Genomic DNA, 26,741 nt, shown 5'->3' with positions numbered 1-26,741 from the left:
CTCTCTGTCAAAAAAATAAATAAAATCTTTAAAAAAAAAAAAAAGTATTTGTAAATAACACCGGTCTCCTTCCCTTTTCTAAAGTTCCCTTCCGTCACTTGGCTCTTGCGAGAGACCTACGTTAGTACCTGTTTTTGTCAACCGAAGGAAACCTGAAGAGAATTTTTTCTTTTAGGAGAAAAGATGAAAAGCGAAAATAGTATTGGGCGTTGGTTTTGTGGTGGACATTATAGCGGAAGCGTCCACCTGCGCACGGAGAGGGGCGCCCGAGGTCCTTCCCCGGGATTACACGCAGCATCCCAGCATCCAGCCGCCTGAGCTCCGACCTGTGTCTGCTTTAGCTCCACTTACTTTGTGCGCCTGGTGGCAAGATGTGTCCTAAGGGATCAGAAAAGCCTGAGAGTTTATTCTTTGGGTCTGGAAACACTAACAATTATTTCCACATACATTAATGATAATTACTTCTTCACATGAAGCCATTTTGATTTACAAAAGGTTTCATCGGAACACTTTACTTTTGCATGGCTAGGGAAACCTGTATATCTGATGAGGGATTATATCCAGATTATAGAAATTCCTGGAAGTTATAGAGGAAGTTAATAGGGAATCTCCAGGCAGGCACTGTCCTTGAGGTGATAAGGTGGGACTTCAAGGCAACATTTCAAGGGGACAATGGGGAGACTTCTAGGAGGGCCTAAAGGCGTTAGCAGGAGAGCTCAGTATTCTCGGGTGGGATGCAAATACAGACAACAACTCAACAACTCAACAACAAAAAAACCCAATTAAAAAATGGGCAAAGGACTTGAATAGACATTTCTTCAAAGAGGCTATACAAATGGCCCATAAACAAACAAAAAGATGCCCAAGGTCACTAGTCATTAGGGAAATGCAAATCAAAACCAGAATGAGATAGCACTCTACATCTATTAGGATGGCTATCAAAAAAACAAAAACAAAACAAAGACAAAGAAATAACAGTTGTTGTTGTTGTTGTTTTAAGATTGTATTTATTTATTTGACAGAGAGAGACACAGCGAGAGAGGGAACACAAACAGGGGGAGTGGGAGAGGGAGAAGCAGGCCTCCCGCGGAGCAGGGAGCCCGATGCGGGGCTCGATCCCAGGACCCCGGGATCATGACCTGAGCTGAAGGCAGACACTTAACAACTGAGCCACCCAGGCTCTCAGGACATACACTTATTTTGATTTGTATCCAAAACATGAGATGGATTGATGGATGAGTGGAGGAATGGATAGATACGATATGATCAAGTAAATGTAGCAATTTAGGTAATTGTGGAATCTAGGGGTATTCACTGTATTATTCTAACTTTTGTGTATGTTCATACTTTTTCAGTAAAAAAATGTTGGAAAAGAAAAACTGGATCCTTTTTTTTTTTTATAAAGATTTTCTTTATGTATTCATGAGAGACAGAGAGAGAGAGGCAGAGGGAGAAGCAGGCTCCCAAGGAGCAGGGAGCCCAATGCGGGACTCGATCCCACGACCCTGGGATCATGACCTGAGCCCAAGGCAGACGCTTAACCATCTGAGCCACCCAGGTGCCCAAAAAACTGGATCCTTGATGGATCTGAGTGGCTGCTGGAGTCACAAAAGGAAGGATGAGCCAACCTTGAGCGCCTCCTGCTGAGAAGGCACAATGCCCTCTGTGAAAGTCTTGCCAGGAAATGGCAACAGACCTGGCCATTGGTTGGTCGAGGTAAGGACAGAGGAACATATTAAACTGAACCACACAGGCGACATCAGACCGATAAAGTCTACGTGATGGACAATCCAGTTTCTTCAACAAACGTGTTGCAAGGGGGAGAAAAGAGGAGCCCAGAATTTAAAGGAGGGCCTTGTCTGCATTTTTATTTGAACCAACTGTAAACAAACACTAAATATATTTAAGAAACAACTGGGGGAAATCTAAACACACAAAGGCTACACAATGATACCGAGCAATTATTGTTAAGCTTTTTAGGTGTGATGATGGCATGCATTGTTTGTGGTTTTTTCTTTTCAAGATACATACAGGGAAAATGATGTCTGGGATGTGCTTCAGAATTCTCCACTGATGGGGGTAGGGAGGGGGGTCGAGCTGAAACAAGACTGGCAATGGATATTGGACACTGCTGATGTTGGCTGTTAAGTTCAGGTTCATTACATTATTCTTCCCTGTTTTGCATATGCTTTAAACTGTCCATAAGAAAAGGTTTCTTTCTTTTTTTTTTTAATAAGTAGCTATTTTATTTGAGAGTGGGGGGAGGGGCAGAGGGAGAGAATCTTCACACACCCCACTAAGCATGGAGCACAAGCAGGGCCCAATCCCACCACCCATTAGATCATGACCCCAGCCGAAACCAAGAGTTGGATGCTTAACCGACTGAGCCACCCAGGCGCCCCAAGAATAAACTAAAAAAATAATTTTGGTCGGGGCGCCTGGGTGGCTCAGTTGGTTAAGCGACTGCCTTCGGCTCAGGTCATGATCCTGGAGTCCCGGGATCGAGTCCCGCGTCGGGCTCCCTGCTCGGCGGGGAGTCTGCTTCTCCCTCTAACCCTCCCCCCTCTCATGTACTCTCTCTCTCTCTCATTCTCGCTCTCTCAAATAAATAAATAAATCTTTAAAAAAATAATAATAATAAAAAAAATAAAAATAAAAAAATAATTTTGGTAAGAGGCTGCCCTATCAAATACCAAAATATATTCTAGTGGCGATGTCTTTTACCAGGTGGCCAATTACCAGGCTTGATCCTGCAAGTAGCTGTTCCCATTGAGAATCTGTTACAGATAGCCTTGAACCTGGGTAAAATGATGTCGCATGTGGTTACTCACTGTAGCAGCATCGTGAACATGGCAAAGGATTAGAAATGATCAATGACCCCCAGAAGGGAAAAATGCTTCCATTTCCATGATGGGCTACAACACAACCATAAACTAGAACAAGGAAATACTGTAGGACTGGTTATGTGGGACCGTCTCAAAGACCTATCGGGTGAGGAAAAAAAGAGTTCTGTAGAGTAGTACACGGTACTATTAAAAAAAAAATGTGGGGGGCACCTGGGTGGTTCAGTTGGTTGGGTGGCTGCCTTTGGCTCAGGTCATGATCCTGGAGTCCCGGGATCGAGTCCCACGTCGGGCTCCCTGCTCAGCAGGGAGTCTGCTTCTCCCTCTGACCCTACCCCCTCTTGGGCTCTCTCTCGGTCAAATAAATAAGTAAAATCTTTTTTTTTTTTAAGATTTTATTTATTTATTTGACCGAGAGAGAGCACAGGTAGGCAGAGAGGCAGGCAGAGGGAGAGGGAGAAGCAGGCTCTCCACTGAGCAGGGAGCCCGACGCGGGGCCTGATCCCAGGACTCTGGGATCATGACCTGAGCTGAAAGCAGCCGCTTAACCAACTGAGCCACCCAGGCGCCCCCCCCCCTTTTTTTTAAAGACTTTATTTATTTATTTTGACAGAGAGAGACACAGCGAGAGAGGGAACACAAGCAGGGGGAGGGGGAGAGCAGGCTTCCCGCAGAGCAGGGAGCCCGATGCGGGGCTCGATCCCAGGACCCTGAGATCACGACCCGAGCCCAAGGCAGACGCCCAATGACTGAGCCACCCAGGCACCCCTCAAATAAATAAATAAAATCTAAAAAAAAAAATTGGGGGGTACCTGGGTGGCTCAGTCGGTTAAGCTTCTGCCTTCAGCTCAGGTCATGATCCTAGGATCCTGGGATCGAGGCCCGCATCGGGCTCCCCGCTCGGCAGGAGGCCCGCTTCTTCCTCTTCCACTCCCCCTGTTTGTGTTCCCTCTCTCGCTGTGTCTCTGTCAAATAAATAAATAAAATCTTAAAAAAAAAAAAACTCTAAAAAAAAAAAATGTTTTTTAAGGAGGTTCCCCCAAGATCAAGAGTCACATGGTCCACCTACTGAGCCAGCCAGGCACTCCACATGCTACTATTTTTGCAAAAGATGAGAAAGCATAGTATGTGTACAGATTTCCTTGTATCTGGATGAAGTGTCTCTGGAAGCAAAAACAGGAAACCAGATGACATTAGCTGCCTTCAAGATGACAGTCCTGGCTAATAGAGACATTTCACGGCTTAGGTCAATACTACCTACCCCCCCTCCAATTTATAACTATAATGCATATTTAATATGAAAACTGTTATATAAAAAGCAAACATCAATACATTAGTATGGAATTAGTTGGATAAGGGGAGCTGCAACGCACAAGGTCTTGAGAAATCCAATGAGAAAGAAAAATATTTCAGTGCCTTTCACAATGTGGCTGACACATATCCTGTCTCAAGTACAGCTATTCAGTAGAAACACCCTGGCAAGGTCGCTTGGGTGGTGCAGCGGGTTAAGCGTTGGACTCTTGGTTTCAGCTCAAGTCGTGATCTCAGGGTCCTGATCTCAGGATCGTGAGATCAAGCCCTGTGCTGGGCTCCACACATGGGGAGTCTGCTTGAGACTCTCTCTTCCTCTCCCTCTGCCCCTCCCGCTCGTGCTCGCTCTCTCTCAAATACATAAATCTTTAGGAAAAAAAAAAAAGCAAAAATAAATCATTTCCTGTAAAAAAATAAACACTTTGGCAAACACCGGATTAACAACAGTATCAAATGTTTATTGAGTACATTGTTTCCATGTCTCTCTGCTAAGCCTCTGACATAAAGAACCTCATTAGCTATTTACATTAGTCCTCTGAGGTAGCACGCGTGACCACGCCCAGCTCAGAGTTGAGAACGAAGGTCCAGAGAGGGAGAGCCATTTGCCTGAAGTCACACAGGCAGGAAAGGGTGAACCTGGCAGGCTTATCTACGTGGGGTAGAGCCCCTCCAAGGCCTCCATCCTTTGTTGGTCTCTGTAGCAAGTAGTTACTGGGAGCCTTCTGTGCTCCAGGTACTGGCCTGCTAGCTGGTGATTTGGAGGTGAGCAAAGGTTGGAGAGTTTAGTCTGGCTTCTTCTGCAGTATCTTGCTTTAGCTGCAGTCCCCAGGAGAGCAAACACTTGCTGAAGAAGGGCCCAAGGATCACAGCCTCCGGCAGAGAAAAGACGAGTTTATTACCAGCTGGTGGAAATGGTGGGTGTTAACTAAGGCTGGGAGCTGAGGGGGAGGCAGAAAGATCGGATTCAAGGGCCTGATTAGGTCCTTGCTTGTCCTGGGTCCCTCACGGGCCTGTGCCAGGCTCATAACCATGGAAGGGATGACAGTTTGAAGGGTTGCATCCCCTCAAAATTCTCCCATTGAAATCCCAATGCCCGATGTGATGGTATTAGGAGGTGGGCCTTTGGCAGGTGCTAGGTCATGAGGGTGGAGCCTTCTTCAGCGTCCTTATAAAAGGGACTCCAGAGAGATCCCGAGTCCCCCCAGCCCTGTGAGGACACAGCCAGAAGGTGTGGGCTACGAACCAAGAAGAGGGCCTTCAGCAAAACATGACTACGCTGGAGCCTTGATCTTGGACTTCCCAGCCTCCTGAACTGCGAGAAATAAATTTCTGTTTATAAGCCACTCCATCTGTGGGATTGTTACAGCAACCCAAAGGGAGTAAGACAGAAGGAAAGTCAATTCACAGAGGTGGGATCTCCAGGCAGGAATAAGGCACGGGGAATGGTAAGGCCGACCTCTCCCTGTCGGGTCCCTCTGGGGGCGGCGAGGCCCTCTGGGTGGGTGCCTGCTCCAGTGCCCCCCCAGAGCCACCGGTAGGCTTCAGCACACACTGAACACTGAGGCGGCCTGGCCTTGGTATTTCTCCTGGACTGTCTTGAGAATGGGTATGAGGTTCTGGAAGGTGGGGCGGAATGAAGCGTCTGCCTCCCAGCAGTTCTTCATGAGGAGATAGATCTGGGCAGGAAAAAAGTGGGACTGTGGGGCTGCTCTCTCTGCAGTCCGATGGCGGGAGGTGAAAAGGGCCGGGGGCGGGTCTCACCTCACAAGGACATCTCTCTGGCCGGGGCAGCCTCTCCCCTCGTTCCAGCAGTTCAGTGAGCCTCAGCACCGTCATCTGCCCCTGGGTGAGGCCTATGAGCTCGATGAATTTCTGCACGAAAACAAGACCAGCTCTTTTCAGGAGGCGGGTCTCCCTAGGTAGAGGTCAGAAGCCTGCAGGTACAGGGGTGCCCGTCCCGCCTCTGCCAGTTCTTGGTGCGTAACTTTAGATGTATGACCTCATCTCTCTGGGCCTCGGTTTACTCACCTGTAAAATGGGGTGGTCACATCTACCACTGGGCTATTGTGTAAGTTAGGTAACTAATACTCATAGAGTAAGTCTGAAGTCGGGGTTTGCTATTAAGTCTCTCGGCAAACTGTTTCCATCTGTCCGGCATCTTTTCTCCCCCGTCTCTTACAATGGCACTCTGATTTGCTTTGGGAATAAACTCCTAGTCTAGGGGCGCCTGGGTGGCTCAGTCGTTGGGTGTCTGCCTTCGGCTCAGGTCAGGATCCCAGGGTCCTGGGATCGAGCCCCACATCGGGCTCCCTGCTCTGCGGGAAGCCTGCTTCTCCCTCTCCCACTCCCCCTGCTTGTGTTCCCTCTGTCGCTCTGTCTCTGTCAAATGAATAAATAAAATCTTTCCACTTTTAGGGGCGCCTGGGTGGCTCAGCTGGTTAAGCGACTGCCTTCGGCTCAGGTCATGATCCTGGAGTCCCTGGATCGAGTCCCGCATCGGGCTCCCTGCTCGGCAGGGAGTCTGCTTCTCCCTCTAACCCTCCCCCCTCTCATGTACTCTCTCATTCTCGCTCTCTCAAATAAATAAATAAATCTTTAAAAAAAAAAATCTTTCCAATTTTAGTATATGTGCTGCCAAAGCGAGCACATAAATAAAATCTTTAAAAATAAACAAACTCCTAGCCTAGCCTTACTGCCTCCCCCAGCCCAGGCCTGAGGCTGCGCGCCTGAGGGGCTTGGGGCCCGGGGGCGGGGGCCTGCCTGAGCCGCTACCACAGAGAGCAGCTGAGCGGAGATGGAGAAAAACGGGTCTCCTGAGGACCGCTGAGCATCTAAGTCAAGCTGCGCCTCCCCGGCTGCAAGCAGTTGAATGAGCTGCTTCTAGTTGAGTGGGTTTCTATCGCGATGGCACTGTGAGGCCCAGGTGGGTTAAGCACTCCTACAGTGGGACAGCTGGGAATCCAAGGCATGCCTTTCTAGCGCCTCTGGTTTGGGGTGGGGCTGAAGGCCTGGCTCTCACCGATGGGGGGCTCTGGTTGGAGTCACAGTAGGTCAGCAGCTCATACATGGTGACCCCGAAGGACCAGACGTCGGATGCATAGTAGAACTTACACTCCTTCAGGCACTCTGGGGCATACCTGGGGGGATGGGGCACTCAGGCCTTGGGCCAGACCAGCTGGGAGTCCTTACCTGGAGCTTAGGGGCTCTCTGGTCCCAGTCAGGGCCCCATCCTTGGGGGGGGGGGGGGGGGCAGTTTCCCTGGGACCAGGCCCTGTCATCTGAGACCCCAGCATCTATCCCCTTCACCCTGTCTGCTCCAGGTGACCCTGACACCCCACTCCAGCCGGGTCCTGTCTGGTCACCAGAATACGGGGCTGTCCCCATCTTCGCGCACGCGGTAGTAGTCATGGCCTTCAGGCACAGCCTTGGCTAGGCCAAAGTCCCCGATTTTGACCAGCCTGTCGTTGTCCAGGAGCACGTTGCGGGCAGCCAGGTCTCGGTGCACATAGTGCTGTGCGTGAAGGTAGGCCATGCCCTGGGGGAAGGGCGAGTCAGGCTCAGTGGGGTGGGGCAGAGCCTGAGGAGCGCCGGCCAGGACTGGAAGGGGGTGGGGGAGTGGGGGCTCAGGTCAGGATTGCGGGGACCAGGCAGGCGTGGGCAGGGTGGCAGCTGGGAGCAGCAGAAGGGAGCGGGGCTGGCAGCAGGGGTGCGAGAACCGCGAGGGACTGGGCTGCTGGAAACTGGGTGGGCTGGGGAGCCGGCCCAGGAGCGGGGACTGGTGAGCAGATGGTATGGGGCCATCAGGCCAGGCTGAGGAGGAGGGGGCCGGGCGCAAGGAACAGGGGCCGGGGGGCCCACCTCACAGATCTGCTGGGCGAAGAGAAGCAGCTGCACCAGGCCCACGCTGTGCCGGGGCAGGTAGTCCCGCAGGCTGCCCAGGGGCACGTACTCCATGACCAGCTGCACCGACTTCTCGCCTGATGCGGGAGACGGGTGGCCCACGCGGGCGATGGACACAGGGGCTGGGGGCCGCCCGTTCTGAGCCCCATGGCCTGCCCCCCTCCCCAAGGTGGGGCCCTGCGTCGCCCACAGCAGGCCCAGCCCTCAGGCGGGCCAGCCCACCCTAAAACGCATCCCCAGGTGCCCCAGCAAAGGGGCCCAGGCGGGAAGGGGGCAGCCCCGGCCGCAGCCGCCCTAGCGCGTCCCCCGGCCCGAGGCTCCAGCCGGAAGCTCTAACTGGCCGTAGGCCCTGCGGGTCCCACCCACCTGGGTCCTCGCAGCAGCCCTTGTACTTGACGATGTGCTTGTGGTAGAGCGTGCGCAGGATGTCGATCTCCCGCCTCCAGCCGGTGCGGAGCTGGGGGCCGCAGTCCGCCTTGAGGGCCTTCACGGCCACCATCTCGCCAGTGCCGTCATTCGTGGGGTCGTAGCAATACAGGCAGACCTTGCCGAAATGACCCTGGCCCCGGGGACACGCAGGCGCGTCGGCCCTACCCCGGCTCCGCAGGCCCCACCCCCAGCTGGGTCCGATCGGAAAATCCTAGGCCCCACCTACTCCGTGTTAGTGGGTCTCCTTGGGGGCAAGGACTCCTTTTCCAAGCGTCAGAGCCTCCCTTGAGGCCGAAGGTCTTCTAGGCCAGGCCCCCCACCCATATTTCCACAATTAACTTCAGGCCTGCCCCAGCCCCCAGGACCCTCACCTCGCCCAGATCCCGGATCTTTTTCAAATAGCGCTTGTGGAAAATGGTGGGGTCTGACGTAGGCGAGTCGGGGTTCACAGCCAAGACGTCAGCAAGATCTAGAAGAGCCACAGTGGATGTCACTGAACCCCGGCCTCCTCCCCAGCAGGCCCACACTTGGGGGCACAGAGAGGGGGCCATCGCTCCCCCAGCATCTGATCTCAAATATAGGGAAACTTTTTTTTTGCAACGGCTGGGAAATTCTATATCAAGTCCAAAATGCAGAAGTGGCTGCATCCTAATGGACACCTGTCCCAGCACAGGTATCTGCACGCCCGTAAGATGCTGTCACACGTGATATGAGTCACTGGGCAGAAACCTCAGGGGCGCTGGGCGGGCATAAGCAGGAGTCCGGGCAATGCGGTGGGGCTCACTTTGGGGCTGCAGCTGAGTGAGGTCACGCAGGATGGTGCGGAAGGAGGGCCGCTGAGCTGGTTCATAGGTCAGGCACTGGCTGGTGAGTGTGGCCAGCTCCGGGCAGGAGGGCTGAGGAAGCCGGAGCTGCTTCTGGTAGAAGTACTCTTTCTGCCGGGAAGGAGACCCACAGCAGTCAGTGCCCACCGCCCACCGCCAGTCCCCTTCTCCAAAAGACAGTCAAGCTCCCAGAGCAGGCTAGGTGCTTGTTCTGGTCACTCCCATTTTACTGATGACGCGACCGAAGCTTGGCAGAGGGAAGCGGACTTGGCCACCACTGCAGAGCCGGGGCTCGATCCCAAGTCCAGCTGACTCTGCTGTGTTCGAGAGCAGCTCACACTAGGCCCTTCCTGCCCTGGCTCCTCCTCTCTCTGCCTCCTGGAAGCTCCAACCACAATCTGAGGCCTCAGGGCCTTTGTACACGCCGTGACCTCTGCTAGGCTGCACTTCCTAGCCTGGGTCACCGCAACACTTCTGTACTTAGATTATAACCTTCTCTGGGAAGCCTCACCGGACCCCTCAGCTTGTTCAGGGGAGTCCTCTGGTCCTCCCTCACCCCCACAGCCTGTGGCTTCTCCCATGACGGCCCGGATGGCTCTGCTTAAAACCGAACCATGTCACTTACTTGCTGTGTGTCACAACAACCTAAGGGGGTAGAGACTGTTAACCCCAACTGACAGATAACCAGATGGAGCCCCAGAGAGATGAGGCCATCTAGATACGTGAGGCCACACGGCCAGAGGGGAGGCAGCTCAGGACCCTGAATGTGCCCTCTAGACTCCTTGGAGGTACCAATCCCCTCTGTAGGAAGGGCCCAGAGATGCCCTGGACATACCTCGGAAGGGCCACGGCCCTGCAGAGGGGCCTCCCCGTCAAAGCAGATCTCCAGGAGGGTGGCACCAAAGCCCCATTTATCGGCTGCAGTGGTTAGGCTGTTGGCTCCGCCAGATAGGCACTCGGGGGCTGTCCAGGGGATCCGCTCCACCCGCTCTGGGGGCCAGGGTCAGAGGTCAGCGAGGGTGAAAAGAGTGGGAGGGAAGCCTGTCCCTGTACCCAGCCCTGCCCGGGTCCTCACCCTCCCTAGAAAGGGCGCCCAGGCCCACACCAGGGTCGCTCAGCTTGATGAAGGGGCTGGTGCCCTCTGCCAGTCCCAGCCTCGCCAGCAGGATGTTCCGGCCACACACATTACCATGAACCAGGCTCTTGTCTTCCTGTGGTGGGGTGGAAAGGGGGCGTGACCACGGGGGGGCGCTGTAGATGCTGGCCCCACTCCCATCCCACGTGGTCTCCACAGGGACGGCCCACGTGAAAAAAATAATCATGGTCAAACAAGAAACAAAACAAAGCAAAAACAATCATGGGGATCCAAATACACCGGCATTGCGACGGGGCAGCACTGGGTACCCAGGAGGTCCTTCCTCCTCCTCCAGCACTGTTGGGCACCCCAGATGTCAGCATTCCTCCCGGAGCTGGTGGCCAAAGCTCGTGGTCGGGTCCAACTGCTGTCCTCCAACCACGCCAGGCGAGCTCCTGCCCCAGGGCCTTTGCACTGGCTATTCCCTCTGCCTGGAATGCACTTCCCCAGATGCCCGCACGGCTCCTCCCTCACCTTCGGGTCACCTTAGTGGGGCCGTCCCCCACCCATCTATTTAAAACTTCACCTCTTCCCTGGACTGTAGCAACTGCTTGTCCCCACCCCCGCTTTTCTCCCACAATTGTCACTACTTTCTAAAATACTATGTAGAGTAGTTAATCATTATTTGTTTGCCCCTCCCAACTAAAATACCCACTCCCTAGCGACAGAGACCTTTTGTTTTGTTCTCTAGTGCATCCTCAGGGCTTAGGACAGAGCCAGGCACCCAGAGGTGCTCTGGAAACTGGGGTCACTGGGGACCAGGAGGAGCTGGGACGAATGGCAAGAGGGAGCGACAGAGGGGCTGAGGTCAGGCCCCACGGGACATAGAGCAGTGAGGTGTTCTTCTGTTGGGGGAGATGAGAGCCACAGGGGTGTGTGAGCAGAAGAGGTTCGTGGAAAGATCCCCCAGGGCCAGTGTGTAGATGCAGTCATGTGTTGAGGCCCCCACACCCGATGCTGAGGCCACCGTGGCCACCCCCCATCGATCCCGGCCCCACCCACAGGCCACGCACCAGGTAGCTGAGGGCGCTGGCCAGCTGCTGGGCCACGGCCACCTTCCAGGCCACAGGCACGTGGCCCTTCTCCCGCCGCAGCCACACGTCCAGGGGCCCGTGCTCCACGTACTCTGTTACCATGATGTCTGCAAAGGCCCGGCCGCTGCGGAGGCTGCCCACCCGCCTCCCCGCTCCAGGACTCGGGGGTCAGGACATGGGGGCTGGGACGGTGGGTGGGGAGGGCGCTGGGGCAGAGATGCGGGGAGCGGCTTGCAAGCGACTCGGGGGTGAGGGGAGATGCAGGAGGGAGGTAGGCAATGTGGGTGCAGGGTGAGGAAGAGGTGAATGCTGACATCTGAGTCTAGGAGGGGGAGCTGGGCAAAGCTGACACGTTAAGTGACAGAGCTGAGGACGGGACTGGGGAACTGGGGGCGGGTGCAGACAAGTGGAGGTGCGGAGCTTGAGGCTGGGGCATGAGTGATGAGAGGACCCCACAGGCTTGGGGTGCTCATGGGGTGTCGACCAGTGTTGGAGGGGAAGCAAGAGAGACAGACACATGGGGCTGAGGATCTGGGGGCTACTAGCTGGACAAGGAGTTTTGAGGTACATGCAGAGTAAGCGTAGGGGTGGGGGCAGAGCAGGGGCTGAGGTCTGGGAGGACTGGGGTGCCCAACAGTGCTGGCGTCCGCATGGGGTCCCACAGTGCCGGTGGGGTCAAAGGGTAAATAGAGGCTGGGTGGTAGAGGTGTTAGGTGGCGACGGAGCTTAGGGATATAGCCAGGTGTCAGGGTGTGGGTGTAGCCAGCACTGAGATAAGGTAAGAGTCAAGGTGGAGTCGGGGAGTGTTGGAATATAGTCAGCGGTTGGGGTACAGATCGAAGGTCAAGCAGTCACAGATTGAGGTGTGTAGTCAGGGATCATGGTATAGGGCAAGGTGGAGCATGGAGTCAGGGGTGAGGAAGACACAGGCTGAGGGTCGGAGTCCAACCCAGGGAGTGGGCACAAGCGGGGCACGGCCAGCACACGGGGGCGGGTGTGAGCGGGGCTGAGAGTGGGCGCGCCGGGGCTCACTCACTCTCAGAGCCGTGCACGCAGATGCCGTGTACAAAGGCCAGGTGCACGTGGGAGACCTGGCTCATGAGGCTGGCTGTCTCGTAGAAGGCCTGGGGGGACGGGGCAGGTCAGGCAGCCGCAGACGCTGACCCCTGCAGCCCTCCCCCTGCCCGCCCCCCCCCCCCCCCCCGGCTGTGCTCACTCACCAGGGCGATGTTGTGGTGACTGGGGTCCAGCACCTTGAGTACCACTCGGAGCTCTTGCCCACAGTCCCCACCGGGCGTAGGGGGGTCCTCACCATCGGCCGTGCCCTCCTTGGGGCCTCTGCCCCCCACTCGTAAGATGCCCTCATACACATTGGTCCTCGTGCCTTGGCCCAAGTGGGACAGCTGGAGGAACAGGGCAGAGAGCATCTCCATGACGGGCACTCGGGGCTGCCCTCCCCAGTGCCCCCCGGGCCCCAGAGAGCTCTGACCACACGTACCTGGGTGATGTCATCCTGGCAGATCCGGTGGAAGCTGAGCTGGCTGAGGTTGGGCGGACCAGTGCTGGCCCGAGACCCCCGCATGATGATGAGGTTGGAGATCTCTGGGGGGTTGAGGTGGCATCACCAAGGGTGGCCTGAGATGCCACCCCCACCCCACCCTAGGGCCCCCCACATCGTACCTCCCGGCCGAGGCAGGCAGCAGTGGTGCAGGGAGAAACAGTCATCACCAGCCCGCAGGGAGCAACCCTGGAGGGCAGCCCGCAGCTCCCACACGCTGGGGAAGGACCGGTCCCAACCCTCCAGCGTGAAGCCCCCGGCCTGCAGCTCAATGGGGAATTTACGCAGGTGCACGTGCTGTGTGCCCGGGGCCTGCGGTGGGGAGCGGGGCGGGGGGCGGTGAGCAGGGGTCCAGGCAGGGAGCGCGCCCAGCCCCGGCCCAGGACCCCCGCCCCAGGCCCACCTGCTCACGCTGGGCCACCGTGAGGATGAGGCGGTTGAGGCGGCTGGTGCTCCAATGGATGAGGTAGAGGCCATCCTCAGGCCGCAGCTTGGCCAGCACAAACGGCTCCCTGCAGGGGACAAGGGGGCCACTGTCAGGGAATGGGGGGGTACTGCGGGCCCCCCGCCTGGCAGCAGGGGCACACAGAACCTGCCCGTAGGGGGGCACTCCCAGCTGGGACAAATGTCAGACATGGGCACTTAGGTGGTGACGCAGAGTCTGAGCACATACACACACCAGTGTGACGCTGTCACGCACAGGACAACTCCCGGGATGAAAGAGGCACCAGGACAGGCACGCGCGCGGGGCCATGGTCAGGCAGCGCCACCGACCGGTAACGCACAGAGACAGGGGACAGCGATCCGATACCGGATGGACACACGCCCAGCCAGCCACTCTGCCACACGGTGGGCAGTCTGTCACACACGCGCCGCACATCTCCCGTCATGGAGATGCTCTCTGCCCTGTTCCTCCAGCTGTCCCACTTGGGCCAAGGCACGAGGACCAATGTGTATGAGGGCATCTTACGAGTGGGGGGCAGAGGCCCCAACCACCACAACCACCACAGACACACCCACTGTGACAGGGTGGCATAGGGGCCTCGACATCCCAGGCCCAGAGGTGACAACCGTCATGAGCACAAACAGGCCCGACACGTGACGCCACCACCCGGGCCCAGACACCCACACACGCGGGGGCTCACACGCTCCTGTCCACCGAACGCCCGTGTCTCCCCAGAGCCCCCGTGCCGAAACCCGCCCCCCCGACGTGATGGAGCGAGGAAGTGGGGCCTCCAGGGGCTGAGTAGGCGGAGAGGGTGAAGAGCCCACGGATAGGATTCGTGCCCTTTTACAAAAAGGACTGCAGAGAGCTCCCTTGCCCCTCGCCCCACGTGAGGACCCAGCCGGAAGCTGGCCGTCTGTGGACCAGGGCGGGGGGCTCTCCACCAAACACTGGACCTGCCTGCACCTTGAACTTAGGACTTCCAGCCTCCAGAACCGTGAGAAATCGAGGTCCGCTGTTTTTTTGTTTTGTTTTTTTTATTTGACAGAGAGAGAGACACACAGCGAGAGAGGGAACACAAGCAGGGGGAGTGGGAGAGGGAGAAGCAGGCTTCCCGCGGAGCAGGGAGCCCGATGTGGGACTTGATCCCAGGAACCCGGGATCATGACCTGAGCTGAAGGCAGACGCTTAACGACTGAGCCACCCAGGTGCCCTGTGGGGTCCACTGTTTTTGCATCACCCACTCAACGGTACTGTCATAGCCACCCCAACAGACAAGGACACCCGCGGATGGGGCCCACAGACCCCCACCGGGGGGCGCACACCGGGCGGTGACCTGGCACCACCTTGGCCCTCGAGAGACAGAATGGCTACTCCACCCTCCTCTGGCGTAGAGACTAGGCTCCTAGGGGTCAGACCTCTCAAGACACCTCAACGGCTAGTCCCGCTGTCACAGGTAGGATGGGGGACAGCCAGGCACAGGTATGATGACCACATAAGCTCAGAGTCACACCCTCTGACCCAGCAGCATGCAGGACGGCCACACGCATGTCTGAGGAGACCCTGAAGCCCAGACACCGCACATTCTCCACCCCACGTGTCCGGACGGAACCGCACAGGCAGGGACCTCCAGTGACCGGGACAGACACACACCCGCAGGGATGTGAACGCTCACGCGGACATGAGTCTGTGCAACTCATAGCTCCACAAAAACCACCCATCCCATCACCCGCGACGACAGGCAACGACGATTTTATTCGCAGTCATAAAGCACAGCCACGCGCCAGGCGGGCTGCTAAACGTGCAGAAGTGCACAGTGACAGTCCCAAACCCCGGTACCGTCACGACACGTGTCCACACCACCGCGGGCGCCCTCTCTCCCCCTACACCCCTGGCGTGCACATCTGCATGCATGCACACGCGAGTGCGCGCACTCCCACACGTGCACACGCGAACACACACGCACTAACATGAATGTGCACCAAGACGTGAATACACATAAACAGGCGCACACACCACATTCACGCCTCCCCATGCCTAGAGCTGACAGTCTAGCTGGCGGCCGCCACCTCGCCCCCCCGTCACCCGCGTGCCCATCCCCAGCACTCACAGCAGAGGTCCGTGGATACCGTCCCGGATGCTCATCACTAGCCGTGGTGGAGCCACCTCGTGGCACAGGTAGTGGCTCGAGTCGGCGGTCAGGCGGAAATAGCCGTCCACCAGCGACACCAAGGACAGGGCCATGGCCCGGGAAGGCAGGGTCAGCTCCTGCAGGCCAAGGGTGGGCGGTGGGGGGTGGGGTGGGTACGGACGGATGGACATCAGGCAGGCCTCGCAGGCCAGAGGCGCCCCCACCCCCTGCCAGGCCCCCACCCCCAGGCCCCACCAGGCTCTTGTTGTCCTGACAGCGGATGCTGACGTGGCATTCCTTCAGCACCACGTGCGTGATATCCTGGAAGTCACAGAAGTAGGCCCAGGGCGCTTCCTGAGGCCTGTCCGCGGGCTGACCGCCCACCTCCGGGGCCTTGGTTTTCTTCCCAAATGGGCCAGCACGGGGATTCCTGCTGCTGCCGTCGCCTCTGGGACCCTGGAAACCCAGCACGTGGGGCAGGTGGATGAAGCAGGGCTATGCCCGTTTAGTCTCCCACACATTCTCCCTGGGGGGAGGCCAGAGCTGGAGGGACTGGGGATGCTCCTCAGGCATCCCCACTCGAGTCTGTGTCACAGATGGGATGGGGACCCTCCCCCAAGAGATCCACATGCCAGAAGCCAGAACCTCAGGGAGGAAGACAGGAAGAGCCAGGCCCTCGCACCCCCAGATACCAGACAGGGACTCCTCAGAGGTGCAGACCCCAGAAATTAGGTCCCCAGGGGGTAGAGACAGAGGACACTCCCCAAAAAACCACCCCAGGGGACAGACAGACATAGCCCAGAGCCACGTGGGGAAAAGGCTCACGGCAGTCCCCCTCGGAGGCCAAGGCCAAAGCTGAGCAGGAGCCCCAGCCCCAGCCTGACCTGGACCGCTAGATGGAGGAGGCACTCTGCTCACCTCTGCCTGTATCGGCCGCCACTGGATGCCACCCGTGCCCGTCACCAGCACCTCATGAGTGGGGGGCCCAGTGGCCAACTCCGGCCCAGGCTCTGGGGGAGCCTGCCCGCCGTCCTGGATGTAGTAGGGCTCCCCGACGGCCTGGGCCAGCAGCTCCAGGTGGCACACGGGCAGGCACTCGGTGCCGAAGCGGGGTGCCAGCAGCTCGAGCATGGCCAGGTATTTGACCATGATGACCTGCTGCGACACGTGGCCTGGCTGGAAGGCCCGCACGAACCTGCGGAAGATGTTCCGCAGGCGCAGCCGCGTGAGCGCGTTGTGCTGCTGGATCTGCAGCCGGAAGGAGCGTGGGATGCAGTCCTTGAAGCTGGGGGGGCAACCAGGAAGGGCTGGTCAGGAGCCCGGGGCTGCAGGCCTAGCTGGGTGCCATTGGGCAAGTGGCTTAGCCTCTCTGAACCTCAGCTGCCTCGTCTAGAAAATGGGCAGGCTGTCATGCAGGGCGGACAAGAACACAAGGAAGGGCCGGCGCAGGGAGGCTGGGAGGGGTCAGAATTCCGGAGGAGACGAGGGGGCTAAAATCCCAGCTCTTGGACAACTTCCTTAGGCCCTAAAGGGCTCTGTCTTCTCTTCCGTAAGGTGGGGTCAGACAGGGCCCAGCTCCAGGCTGAGACAATTAGGGCGGCTGACTGGCACATCCTAAGGCAGATGTGACCGTCAGGGGCTGTCACTGTTGGGGAAGTCATATTGCTTTATCACCGGAGTTATGATTATCAACAGATAATCTCCCTCTGCTCCTCCCAAAGCCCCACCCCCTCACGCCTTCCCTCACTGCCTGCCCGGCACCCAAACCGGTAGAGCTCCCTTACGTAACAGATTTCTCCGCGTCCCTCTCCCCCACCCCTTGACCAGAGGGATCCTAAAGCTCGAGGTTTTAGCTGCCTCCTGTCCCCACTTCCAGGCTTCCTAGGGCTCCCAACGGCCCTTGGGAGAAAGGCCGCCTGACTAGAGCCTCGTGGACTCCTGCTCTCGGGCCCTCGTATTCCAAGCTCAGATCCCCAAGAAACAGGCCTTTGCTGCCTACTGCCTCTGGGCCTTTGTATATGCTTTTCCTTCTGCCTAGAATGCTTTGCCAATGTATTCCACACCGGGATAAAGCTGACTCAACCTTCAGGTCTTAGCAGAAATGTCACCTCCCCCGGGAAGCGTTTTCTGCCATCCAGGCTAGAGAGGGTACTTCCTCTGGGCTTGCCAGCACCCTGGACTTCGCTGTCCCGGCCCGAGTCTTCCAGAGTGATAACGCAACAGGGACGGAAAGATGCATGCTTTAAGAAGGACTGCTGGTCCTCAAAGATCCGCATCTCCCACTACCTCCTCCAGGCAGTGTACCCTGATTACCCGGGCCCTCACGGCAATGGCGGAGCCCACAGCTGGCTCCCAGCTCCCCACACTCCTGTGTCTGTCCTTCCCCAGAATCCTAAGGAATTCTCCAGGCTCACTCTGCTCCAGCCACACATCCTCCAACGTATCAGGCAGGCCTCAGGGTCTTTGCACGGCCTGTGCCGTCTGTTTAGAATGCTCTTCTCCCAGACACTCGCAAGCCTCCCGCCTTCACTTCCTTCACACCTTTGAATTTGAACGCTACGTTCTCAGTGAGGAAGTCCCGGACCACCCAAGTTGAAACTGTACACCCCCCCCCTCTCTGACGCTCTCCTTCTTCCTCCTTTCCTGCTTAATTGCCTGCCTCTGCATTTATCACCGTTGGAAGCACTGGACCTTTCACTTCTGTATTTTGTTTACTGCCTGTCTCCTTCACCAGATGTGAGCCCAGGAGGACAGTGGCTGCTGTCTGACTTGTTACTACTGTGGCCCCAACACCCACAACTAGTGCTGCTAACACGACAGGTATAAAGCAGGTACTAGATAAGTGCTGAATGAAGACACGGCAGTTTGCGAGGTCTCTCGCGGCTCCCAGACGCCCGTGCCCGCCCCATTCCCAGACACCTGATCTTCTTGGCCACCTTCCCCAGGGGGATGCCATGGTAGAGAGCAAGGTGGCAGAGATGCAGGAAGGCCATGCCCAGACTCTCATTCTTAAAATGGTGGATCTCCTCCTCGCTCGAGAGCTCCGATAGTGATGCCACGTCATTCACAAACTCATGCTTGCCCTGGGGATTGGGGGGGGATTGGGCAGAAAGGGAGGCATGAGCACCTGTTCGCTCCCCAGCTTCTGTCCACCCTGGGCATGGGAGGGAACCCGTTTTCCGGAAAGGTCAAATACACAGCACGCATGCCTCCTCTGTTCAACTCTCGGCCTGTGGCAGACATCACGAATTGATCACAGCACTTTTTCCCGTGCAATCCCGTGTCTCAGGACCCTTTGGTTCAGGTGGCCAAAGGATCCAAGAAGGCATGAGTTGAAATCTATTAGCTTTAGTGAACTGGGGAGAGATGGGGGGCTCCTCAACTACCCTTAAGTCCCTCACAAATAGTCCTACTTCCCCAGCCCTACACACACCTGCTCAAAGAGGTACTCAAAGGAGGCTGGGTCCAGCAGTTGCATCCCCTGCTCTGCCTGTTCTGAGGAAGACTTGGGCCCTGGGGGTCCACAGCGGTATATAGCCGGCTCCTGAGGATTCGTGCCATGCCAGTTCCGGAAATAAAACCTGCAAGACGGGATGGAGAGGTCGCAGCTGGGGCTTAGCATGGACTTAGACCAGCTCCGGGAAGGTGGGGTGCAGGGGAGCAAGGGGACAGAACAAAAGGGGACAAGGCTCCCAAGGGGTCATCACCCACCTCATGCGGAAGTACAATGTCAGGCTCATGTCTCTGGAGATCTCCAAGACGTGGTTTGGGGGCAGCCAGACCTGAGCCTGGGCATCGAACAGAGCAAAGAGATTGAGGCAGGACGGAGTGATGCCTGGAACAGAGGGTCAGGAACAGAGAAAGAGGGTCAGGAGGCAGCATCTGCTGTCATCTGCCTTGTGGACGCCCAGACCTGCTATTTGCCATCACAGGCCTTCCCTCCCTGGGCCTCCTCCTGCCCACAGAGGACAATGCAACAAGGTGACCAGGCTGTGGTTTCACAGACTACATTTCCCATCCTCCTTTGCAGCTGGGATGGGGCCACAGGACCAGTTTCTGGCCAATGGGATGTTGGCGAAAGGGACACACAGATTTCTAGGCCTGGAAATAAACTCTTACCATCTCCTCTGCCTCAGGGATGTTAGAGACCCCTTGTGCCAAAGCTACGAGACAGAGGTGAATCACCTGACCTGCATTAGATTTTAGGTAAACCTTCATTGTCTTGACCCAGGAAAATGTGGGGGGCTGCTTTTAACTTCAGCAAGAACCTACCCTAGACCAACCAGCCCAACTCTACAAACTGCTGACATGTTGCCTGGTCTGTCTCTGAACTCCAACCCTGGAGGAATATTCAACTACCTCCTGGCTATCTCCCCCTGGACATCACAGGCCCCTTAGACGTGCCTTGTTCTAAAGGGGCCTCATCCCTGGTCCCCAGACCTGCCTCTTGTCTGCCCAGCTTTTTAAGCTAGGACTTGGTCCTTGTTTCTCCACTTTGCCCGCAACCCATGTCAGATGGGTCCCAAGGCCTGCTCTTGCTGCATCCTCCATCTCTGGGATCCTTCAAATCCAAAGCCCAGCCCTAGTCCAGCCTCCAGACTTGCTGCCATTCCCCACACCGGCTACCCAAGGCATCCTTTTATACACATCACTTGAAAATGTTATCTAAGTCCGTTCAGAACAATTTATCATCACCAAAGTACAGCCACAAGACATAAAACTTGCCCCTGCCTACATCCACCTCTTTTCCCCTCCCACAAAGAGTTAACCATACTCCTGAACTACAGTTTATCATTCCCATATCCTCTATGACCTAGTCTCAAATGTTATAAACTCTAAATGCAATATTACACAAAGGTGTCCTTCTACAATTTTTCATGTTACAACAGGTTTTATTTATTTATTTAAGATTTATTTATTTATTTATTTATTTATTTATTTGACAGAGAGAGAGAAACAGCAAGAGAGGGAACACAAGCAGGGGGAGTGGGAGAGGGAGAAGCAGGCTTCCCGCTGAGCGGGGAGCCTGATGCGGGGCTCGGTCAGGACCCGAGCCGAAGGCAGACGCTTAACGACTGAGCCACCCAGGCGCCCCTTATTTATTTATTTTTAAAGATTTTATTTATTTGACAGAGAGAGAAAGAGCGAGAGCAGGAACACAAGCAGGGGGAATGGGAGAGGGAGAAGCAGGCTTCCCACTGAGCAGGGAGCCCCATGTGGGGCTCGATCCCAGGACCTGGGATCGTGACCTGAGCCAAAGGCAGATGTTTAACGACTGACCCACCCAAGCGCCCCTACAACAGGTTTTAAAACCTCATACATGAGGGGTGCCTGGCTAGCTCAGTCGGTACAGCATGTGACTCTTGATCTTGGGGTCATGAGTTTAAGCCCCATGTTGGGTGTAGAGATTACTTAAAAAAATTATATTTAAAAAAAAACCAAAACACTCCACAAATGATGTGTGTAACTTTGGCTTAATTTCCTTTTTCCTGATTGTATAGCTTTCCAGCATTCAACCTACTGCAATTTGTGTGTTCTCCTATAGAGGGTACTTTGAGATGGTCTCCCACTTTTCACTAAGATACATGAAGCAGCTCCGAACATTCTCATATGTGTCTCCTAGAACACATGAGCTGAGCATCTGAACAATGAATATCTAGAAGTGGAACTGTGTGGCCTCAGGGAATGGATGTTCCAACAATGTTGGATGATGCCAATGGCTTTCCAAAGTTGCTGGGGCCAAGTGTATTGCCACCCACAGAAGGAGACTGCCTCCTGGCAAGACAACTTCCTAAAGAACCAATCTGACTGTTTCACTCTCTGGCTTAAACCTTCCATGGCTCCCCATTGCCCCATGAGAAAGCTCAACCCCCTCAGCACAGAATAACCATGACCTGGGGGGCGCCTGGGGGACTCAGTCGGTTAAACTGACTCTTGATTTAGGATGAGGTAATGATCTCAGGGTTGTAAGACGGAGCCCTAAGTCGGACTTCGCGCTCAACGGGGAGTCTGCTTGGGATTCTCTCTCTCTCCCTCTCCTTCTGCCCCTCCCCTGCCTCACTAAAATAAATAAATCTTTTTTTTTTTAAAGATTTTATTTATTTATTTGTGAGAGAGAGAATGAGAGAGAGCACATGAGAGGGGGGAGGCTCAGAGGGAGAAGCAGACTCCCCGCCGAGCAGGGAGCCTGATGCGGGACTCAATCCAGGGACTCCGGGATCATGACCTGAGCCGAAGGCAGTCGCTTAACCAACTGAGCCACCCAGGTGCCCTAAAATAAATAAATCTTAAAAAAAATAATAACTATGACCTGGACTCTGACAATTATGCTCCACTTTCAATTCCTACTTCCCTTTTCAAATTCTTGAAACCAACACTCCAGTTACTCTTAAGATCTTTTGTTTCCTTAAACATATCAGGCTGTCTGGGCTCTTTACACATACTGTTTCTTCTGCTGGGCATGTTTCACATCACCCAGCACACCCATCAGAGCTCTTGAAGGATCAGCCACCAACGGGAAAGTACGAGGTGTGGTAGAAATCCACCATGAGGCCCCCATCCAGTTGTGGGGAAGGGCGTTTGAGAGGATTTCCCAGAGGAAGGGGAATATAAGCAAGGTCTAGTGGGACAGACCTTCTTCTCCTCTGGAAGAAGAAATGATAACTTTTGGTACCTCTACTACGGGCTCTTTCAGCCATTCCACAGTTCCTTACTGCTCTCAGGAGAAAGTGTAAATGCTGGACTCCTCCCTCTGGCATTTAAGGCACCATAAGATCTGGCCCTGGCTGACCTCTCCCCCTTATCTCCTACCTGGAGGTCACTGCCACCCTGGTGTCCCGGCTCCCACCCTCACCCGCCACAGTCTGTTCCCCGCATAGCAGCCAGAGAGCGTCCGTGACGCCTGAGTCCAGTCACGTCCCTCCTTTGCTCACAGTCCTCTGTGGCTCCCACCTCACTTGGGAGTCAAGAGTCACATGCCCTGCCAACCGAGGCAGCCAGGCGCTCCTCTCCTGAATTTTTAATTTTTCTCCATCATCTACCTCTGCTCTCCCACACAGTTTTTTTTTTAATTTATTTTTAATTTTTTTTAAAAAATTTTATTTATTTATTTGACAGAGAGAGAGAGAGCGAGAGAGGGAACACAAGCAGGGGGAGTGGGAGAGGGAGAAGCAGGCTTCCCGCTGAGCAGGGAGCCTAATGCGGGGCTCGATCCCAGGACCCTGGGATCATGACCTGAGCCGAAGGCAGACGCTTAACGACTGAGCCACCCAGGCGCCCCCAGTTTTTTTTTTTTCTTAGTACCTTATTTATTTGAGAGAGAGCGAGCGAGTGAATGAGCACGAGTTGGGGTGGGGAGAGGGAGAGGGAGAAGCAGACTCCCCGCTGAGCAGGGAGCCTGATGCGGGGCTTGATCTCAGGACCCCAAGATCGTGACCTGAGCTGAACGAAGGTAGACACTTAACCGACTGAGTTACGCAGGCGTCCCTCCCACATGGTTTTCTTATTCATTGCGTTTCTTGCTCATTTTCCTATTGGAGTATCAGCTCTACAAAGGCAGTGATTTGGGTCTGGCACACTGTAGTTGCTCACTCAATGTCTGCTGAATGAACGGGCAGACAGACGGATGGACGGACGGACGGACAGATGGATGGGCCCAGCTGCTGTCAGCACCTCCACCACTGCCACAGGGCTAATGCCCCAGACTCACCGACTTTTTGTGCAATGTGGATGCAGACCTCCTCTGCAGTCAGTGTGGCCTCGCTGAAGGTGACCCAGGGGTCCCCGCCGCCAGGGCCAGCCCAGTGCAGAAGGACCTTCAGGCCTCCCTTGGTGGCCATGGGCTGAGCTCCATCTCCATCAGGCTTGCTGTCCCTGGTGGTGGCACCCCAATGGCACAGAGGCATGCTTTTGACAGCTGGCTTGGCTAGAGAGAGACAGGCCATCAGCCCCCAGACGTTAGGCCTGAGGGGAAGATTCTAGAACCCCCTCATTGTGTAACTTTAGGCATCCAATTCTCCTCCTGAGCCCGTTTCTACATCTGTTTGATGGAGTTAGGGTACACGTCCACACCTGTTAGGTTTGTCATGAACAACACTGAACCTCTTTATTGGACAAACTTGCACCAATATAAGAACCTGCTTTGAACCCACCTTCCCCAAATCACCAGGCAGGCAGGTGTGGTCAGACAGACCAGGGAGTGAATCTTGGCTTTCCCCGTGTCAACTCAGGCAAGTCACTTAGCCACACTGGGCCTCAGTTTCCCCATCAGAAAACGAAGACACGGAGAGCATTGCCACGAAAAGAAGTCTGTGACATCCCCACAGCACCTAGCCCTTAATGCAGGCATGAAAAAATAACAAACATGACAGAAACAAAAATAAAATCATTATTATTGATTCCATCGAACCCATCATCTTTCTCCTGCAGGCCAAGATTCCTGCCTCCCACATCTACCCCCACGAGTGACCCCAGGCCCTGCTGACTCCCCTGAGCCTAGGAGGGGTTGTTTCCACTCTCCCCTCATCCAGCCGCCAGACTTTTCAAGAGCCAGGCCCGGGGCTCAGGCCTCCAAGTTCTCCAGTTTTAAGATAAACAGTGATGGGAAGAAGAGCATGTCGTCATAGCACAATGTCAGATTCCTCAGGAATCAGCTCCTCTCTGAGCCTGTTTCCTGGTCTGGAAAATAGGCATATACAGCAGTCTCTCCCTCAAAGGGGTGTTGGGAGGATTCAGTGAGATGAGGAAGGGGAAGCGCTCTGCACAGAGCCTGGCGTGCGGTACGTACTTAATAAATGTTCGCTATTATTTTATGCTAACATCGGAGAAAATACGGATGGGGTTCTGGGGGGTGCCCATTTCCTTCTTCCTCATTCCCACTGCGTGCAGAGCCAGCTTGGCAGATGCGGTAGGAGTGACGTCTGCACCCAGGAGGCCCGCATCCTTCCCCCCCCCACCCCCCCCCCCCGCCACAAAGCCTGGCTGGCTGGGGCAGGAGCCGCGATGGGCACCCACCAGGCATCGGTGTTTCTACCCACCCCCCTGCCAAGCACAGCCTCCCGCCGCTACTCCCACCGCACCCCCCGCCGGCCGCTGCCCTCCAGAGGACCTCCCGGGGTTTCCAGGCTCACCCTTTCCCCCTGGACTCTGGCTCGAACCCCGGACCCCGCCCCGCAGTCACCCGCAGCCACCGCCAAATCGCCTCCGAGACACCGCCTCCCATTGGCCGCCTGAAATGGGCATACTCATTGGCCGCCGTTGTGACCCGTCGCACGTAACCATTGGTCCTTTCGTTGCAATAGCGGCGCTCCTATTGGTCTTCAGCTTCACTTTTTTTAACCCTCAACTGCGATTGGCTGGGTCGGCACCTGGATGCGCCGCAGCGTCAGCGATTGGCTGCTGGGGGGGGAGTGGGCGGAGATGCGGAAGTGGTAGCTAGTAGGCCGGGTTCAAGAGTGCGGCCATCCTAAGGCGCGGTGACATCGATTTCTTACGCGGGCGGCTGGTCCAAGTGAGACTTTCGGACCTGGTGTAAACCTCTTGTCCTCACTTTGGTCCGACCCCCTGGCGTGTGACTCCATTCCTTCCCTGATCTCCGCCTGGCCAGCTCCCCCTAGCTGGATGAAGAACCCCCCCCCACACACACACACACACTCGCTAGAGGCATTTCCGGCCCACCTGTTCAGATCCTCTTCCTGATCACCTCCTCTGAGGCTGTCAAAGTAGCCGCTTGGAAGTGCCACCTGATCTGACTTCTAATCAACACGCAGCAGCAAGTCGCTGTCGTTTACCGAGAAGGCTATGCACTGAGTGTTTTCATGCAGTATCTCATTTGAGCCTGGCAGCAGTCCTCTGGGGGTTTATGTTATCCCCATTTCTCCGAGCAAGAAACTGAGGCACAGAGAGGTGACAGAGACCCTCTCCTTGACCACACTAATCTGAGCCCTCTTCTCGACTAGCCCTCCACCTTGGCCTGAGCCTATCTTCAGCCTGCTGGGTTCGGTGGGAGCAAAGAATCCTTTTAAGTCATCCCCCACCTTTGGGGCGCCTGGGTGGCTCAGTCGTTAAGCATCTGCCTTCAGCTTGGGTCATGATCCTGGCGTCCTGGGATCGAGCCTAGCATTGCTCCCCACTCCGCGGGGAGCCTGCTTCTCCCTCTCCCACTCCTCCTGCTTGTGTTCCCCCTCTCTCTCTGTCAAATAAATAAAATCTTAAAAAAAAAAAAGTCATCCCCCACCTTTGATATCTGATCAAGTTCCTCCCAGTTGGTGTCCACAGAAAATTGGAGAGTTGTTTGGTGCGGAAAACCCACATATTGGGTATCAGAAGTGTTGTGAGTAGAGAAAGTTTTCCTTTACCATGCATTAAGGAAGGCTTTCCCTGGCTTCGCCTGTGGGCCCAGTTTTAAAGAACAACAGTAATAAACTGACTACCCAGGCCAAGAAATAAACTCTCACCCATCCCCTCACTCTAAATCAGCAAGCCCATTTTTCTGTCTCTTGGCCTGCTGTATTTTTTTCTGCAGTCTTCATGACAACCTGACATTTCACTGGAAGTTTCGAGCAGTGATTTTAATGCCTGTCTTCCACTCTAGAATGTCAGCTCCACAAGGGAGGGGTCTGTGTGGTTCTCCACTGCATTCTCCGCACCTGAAATTATGCCTGGGCCCCAGTAGCTGCCTGAAAGGTGGAGGGGGGTGGGTGAATGGCCTAGGGAGCCCTCTGGGCCTGAGCTGCTGTCCTGCTTGCTTCAGAAATGCTGACCATGGCCTTCTGGCCTCAGCTTCCTCTCTGCCCTTCAGAGTGCAGTAGCAGGAAGTCAAAGTTGCCAGATTCCTCAACAGCCAGCTGGGTGAGGTGAGGCAGCCTCCACTGGACCCAGAGGCTGGACCACAGAGCATGGGGTGAGCCTGGGACTGGGTGTCCAGCATCCCAGGGGGACAGCAAGTGCCAGGTGACTATCATGACTAATAATAATGATGCTAATGACCCCAGTAATAAAAATATAATACTAGCTCACAGTGTCCCAGACTGGATGTGCTGAGAATTCGCTGAGCTCTTTCAGTTTCTCTTAGAGTGAGACCAGCACACCCACCTGACAGCTGAATAAAAAAGAGACCACAGAGACTGCTGGG

At 55.5% G+C, this 26,741-nt stretch overlaps 1 protein-coding gene across 3 annotated transcripts; it reads right to left on the bottom strand.

Annotated features, from left to right (window-relative positions):
- Positions 1-4,566: 4,566 nt before the first annotated feature.
- TYK2 (tyrosine kinase 2) lies at positions 4,567-24,758 on the bottom strand. Of its 3 annotated transcripts, none has more exons than XM_044918019.1 (25): positions 24,739-24,758; positions 23,761-23,943; positions 23,319-23,534; positions 19,322-19,445; positions 19,044-19,191; positions 18,530-18,693; positions 16,520-16,895; positions 15,866-16,066; positions 15,590-15,747; positions 13,438-13,546; positions 13,157-13,346; positions 12,975-13,078; positions 12,697-12,879; positions 12,513-12,600; positions 11,456-11,583; positions 10,383-10,518; positions 10,143-10,297; positions 9,268-9,418; positions 8,855-8,952; positions 8,421-8,613; positions 8,013-8,131; positions 7,517-7,689; positions 7,174-7,291; positions 5,916-6,026; positions 4,567-5,830 (listed from the first exon to the last, which is right to left on the bottom strand). In XM_044918019.1, the coding sequence occupies exons 3-25, from the start codon at positions 23,512-23,514 to the stop codon at positions 5,696-5,698; spliced, it is 3,558 nt and encodes a 1,185-aa protein (XP_044773954.1). In that variant the 5' UTR covers positions 23,515-23,534; positions 23,761-23,943; positions 24,739-24,758; the 3' UTR covers positions 4,567-5,695. The 3 variants fall into 3 exon arrangements, with proteins under 3 accessions (XP_044773954.1, XP_021560653.1, XP_021560655.1); XM_021704978.1 differs by having other exon boundaries at positions 4,567-5,851; positions 16,529-16,895; XM_021704980.1 differs by having other exon boundaries at positions 4,567-5,851; positions 10,413-10,518; positions 16,529-16,895.
- Positions 24,759-26,741: the final 1,983 nt, after the last annotated feature.

This window comes from Neomonachus schauinslandi, chromosome 1 (assembly GCF_002201575.2).
Source record: "Neomonachus schauinslandi chromosome 1, ASM220157v2, whole genome shotgun sequence".
Classification (NCBI taxonomy): Eukaryota; Metazoa; Chordata; class Mammalia; order Carnivora; family Phocidae; genus Neomonachus; species Neomonachus schauinslandi.
The sequence above is the reverse complement of the archived record's forward strand: the minus strand, read 5'-3'. Positions and strand labels throughout refer to the sequence as shown.

Coding starts and splice junctions, on each gene's coding strand:
- TYK2 (XM_021704978.1), bottom strand. CDS start 23,514: ATGCCTCTGTGCCATTGGGGTGCCACCACCAGGGACAGCAAGCCTGAT. Junction 12,880..12,974: donor GCCAGGATGACATCACCCAG/GTACGTGTGGTC, acceptor CTGTTCCTCCAG/CTGTCCCACTTGGGCCAAGG. Junction 7,690..8,012: donor TCGCCCAGCAGATCTGTGAG/GTGGGCCCCCCG, acceptor CCCTTCCCCCAG/GGCATGGCCTACCTTCACGC.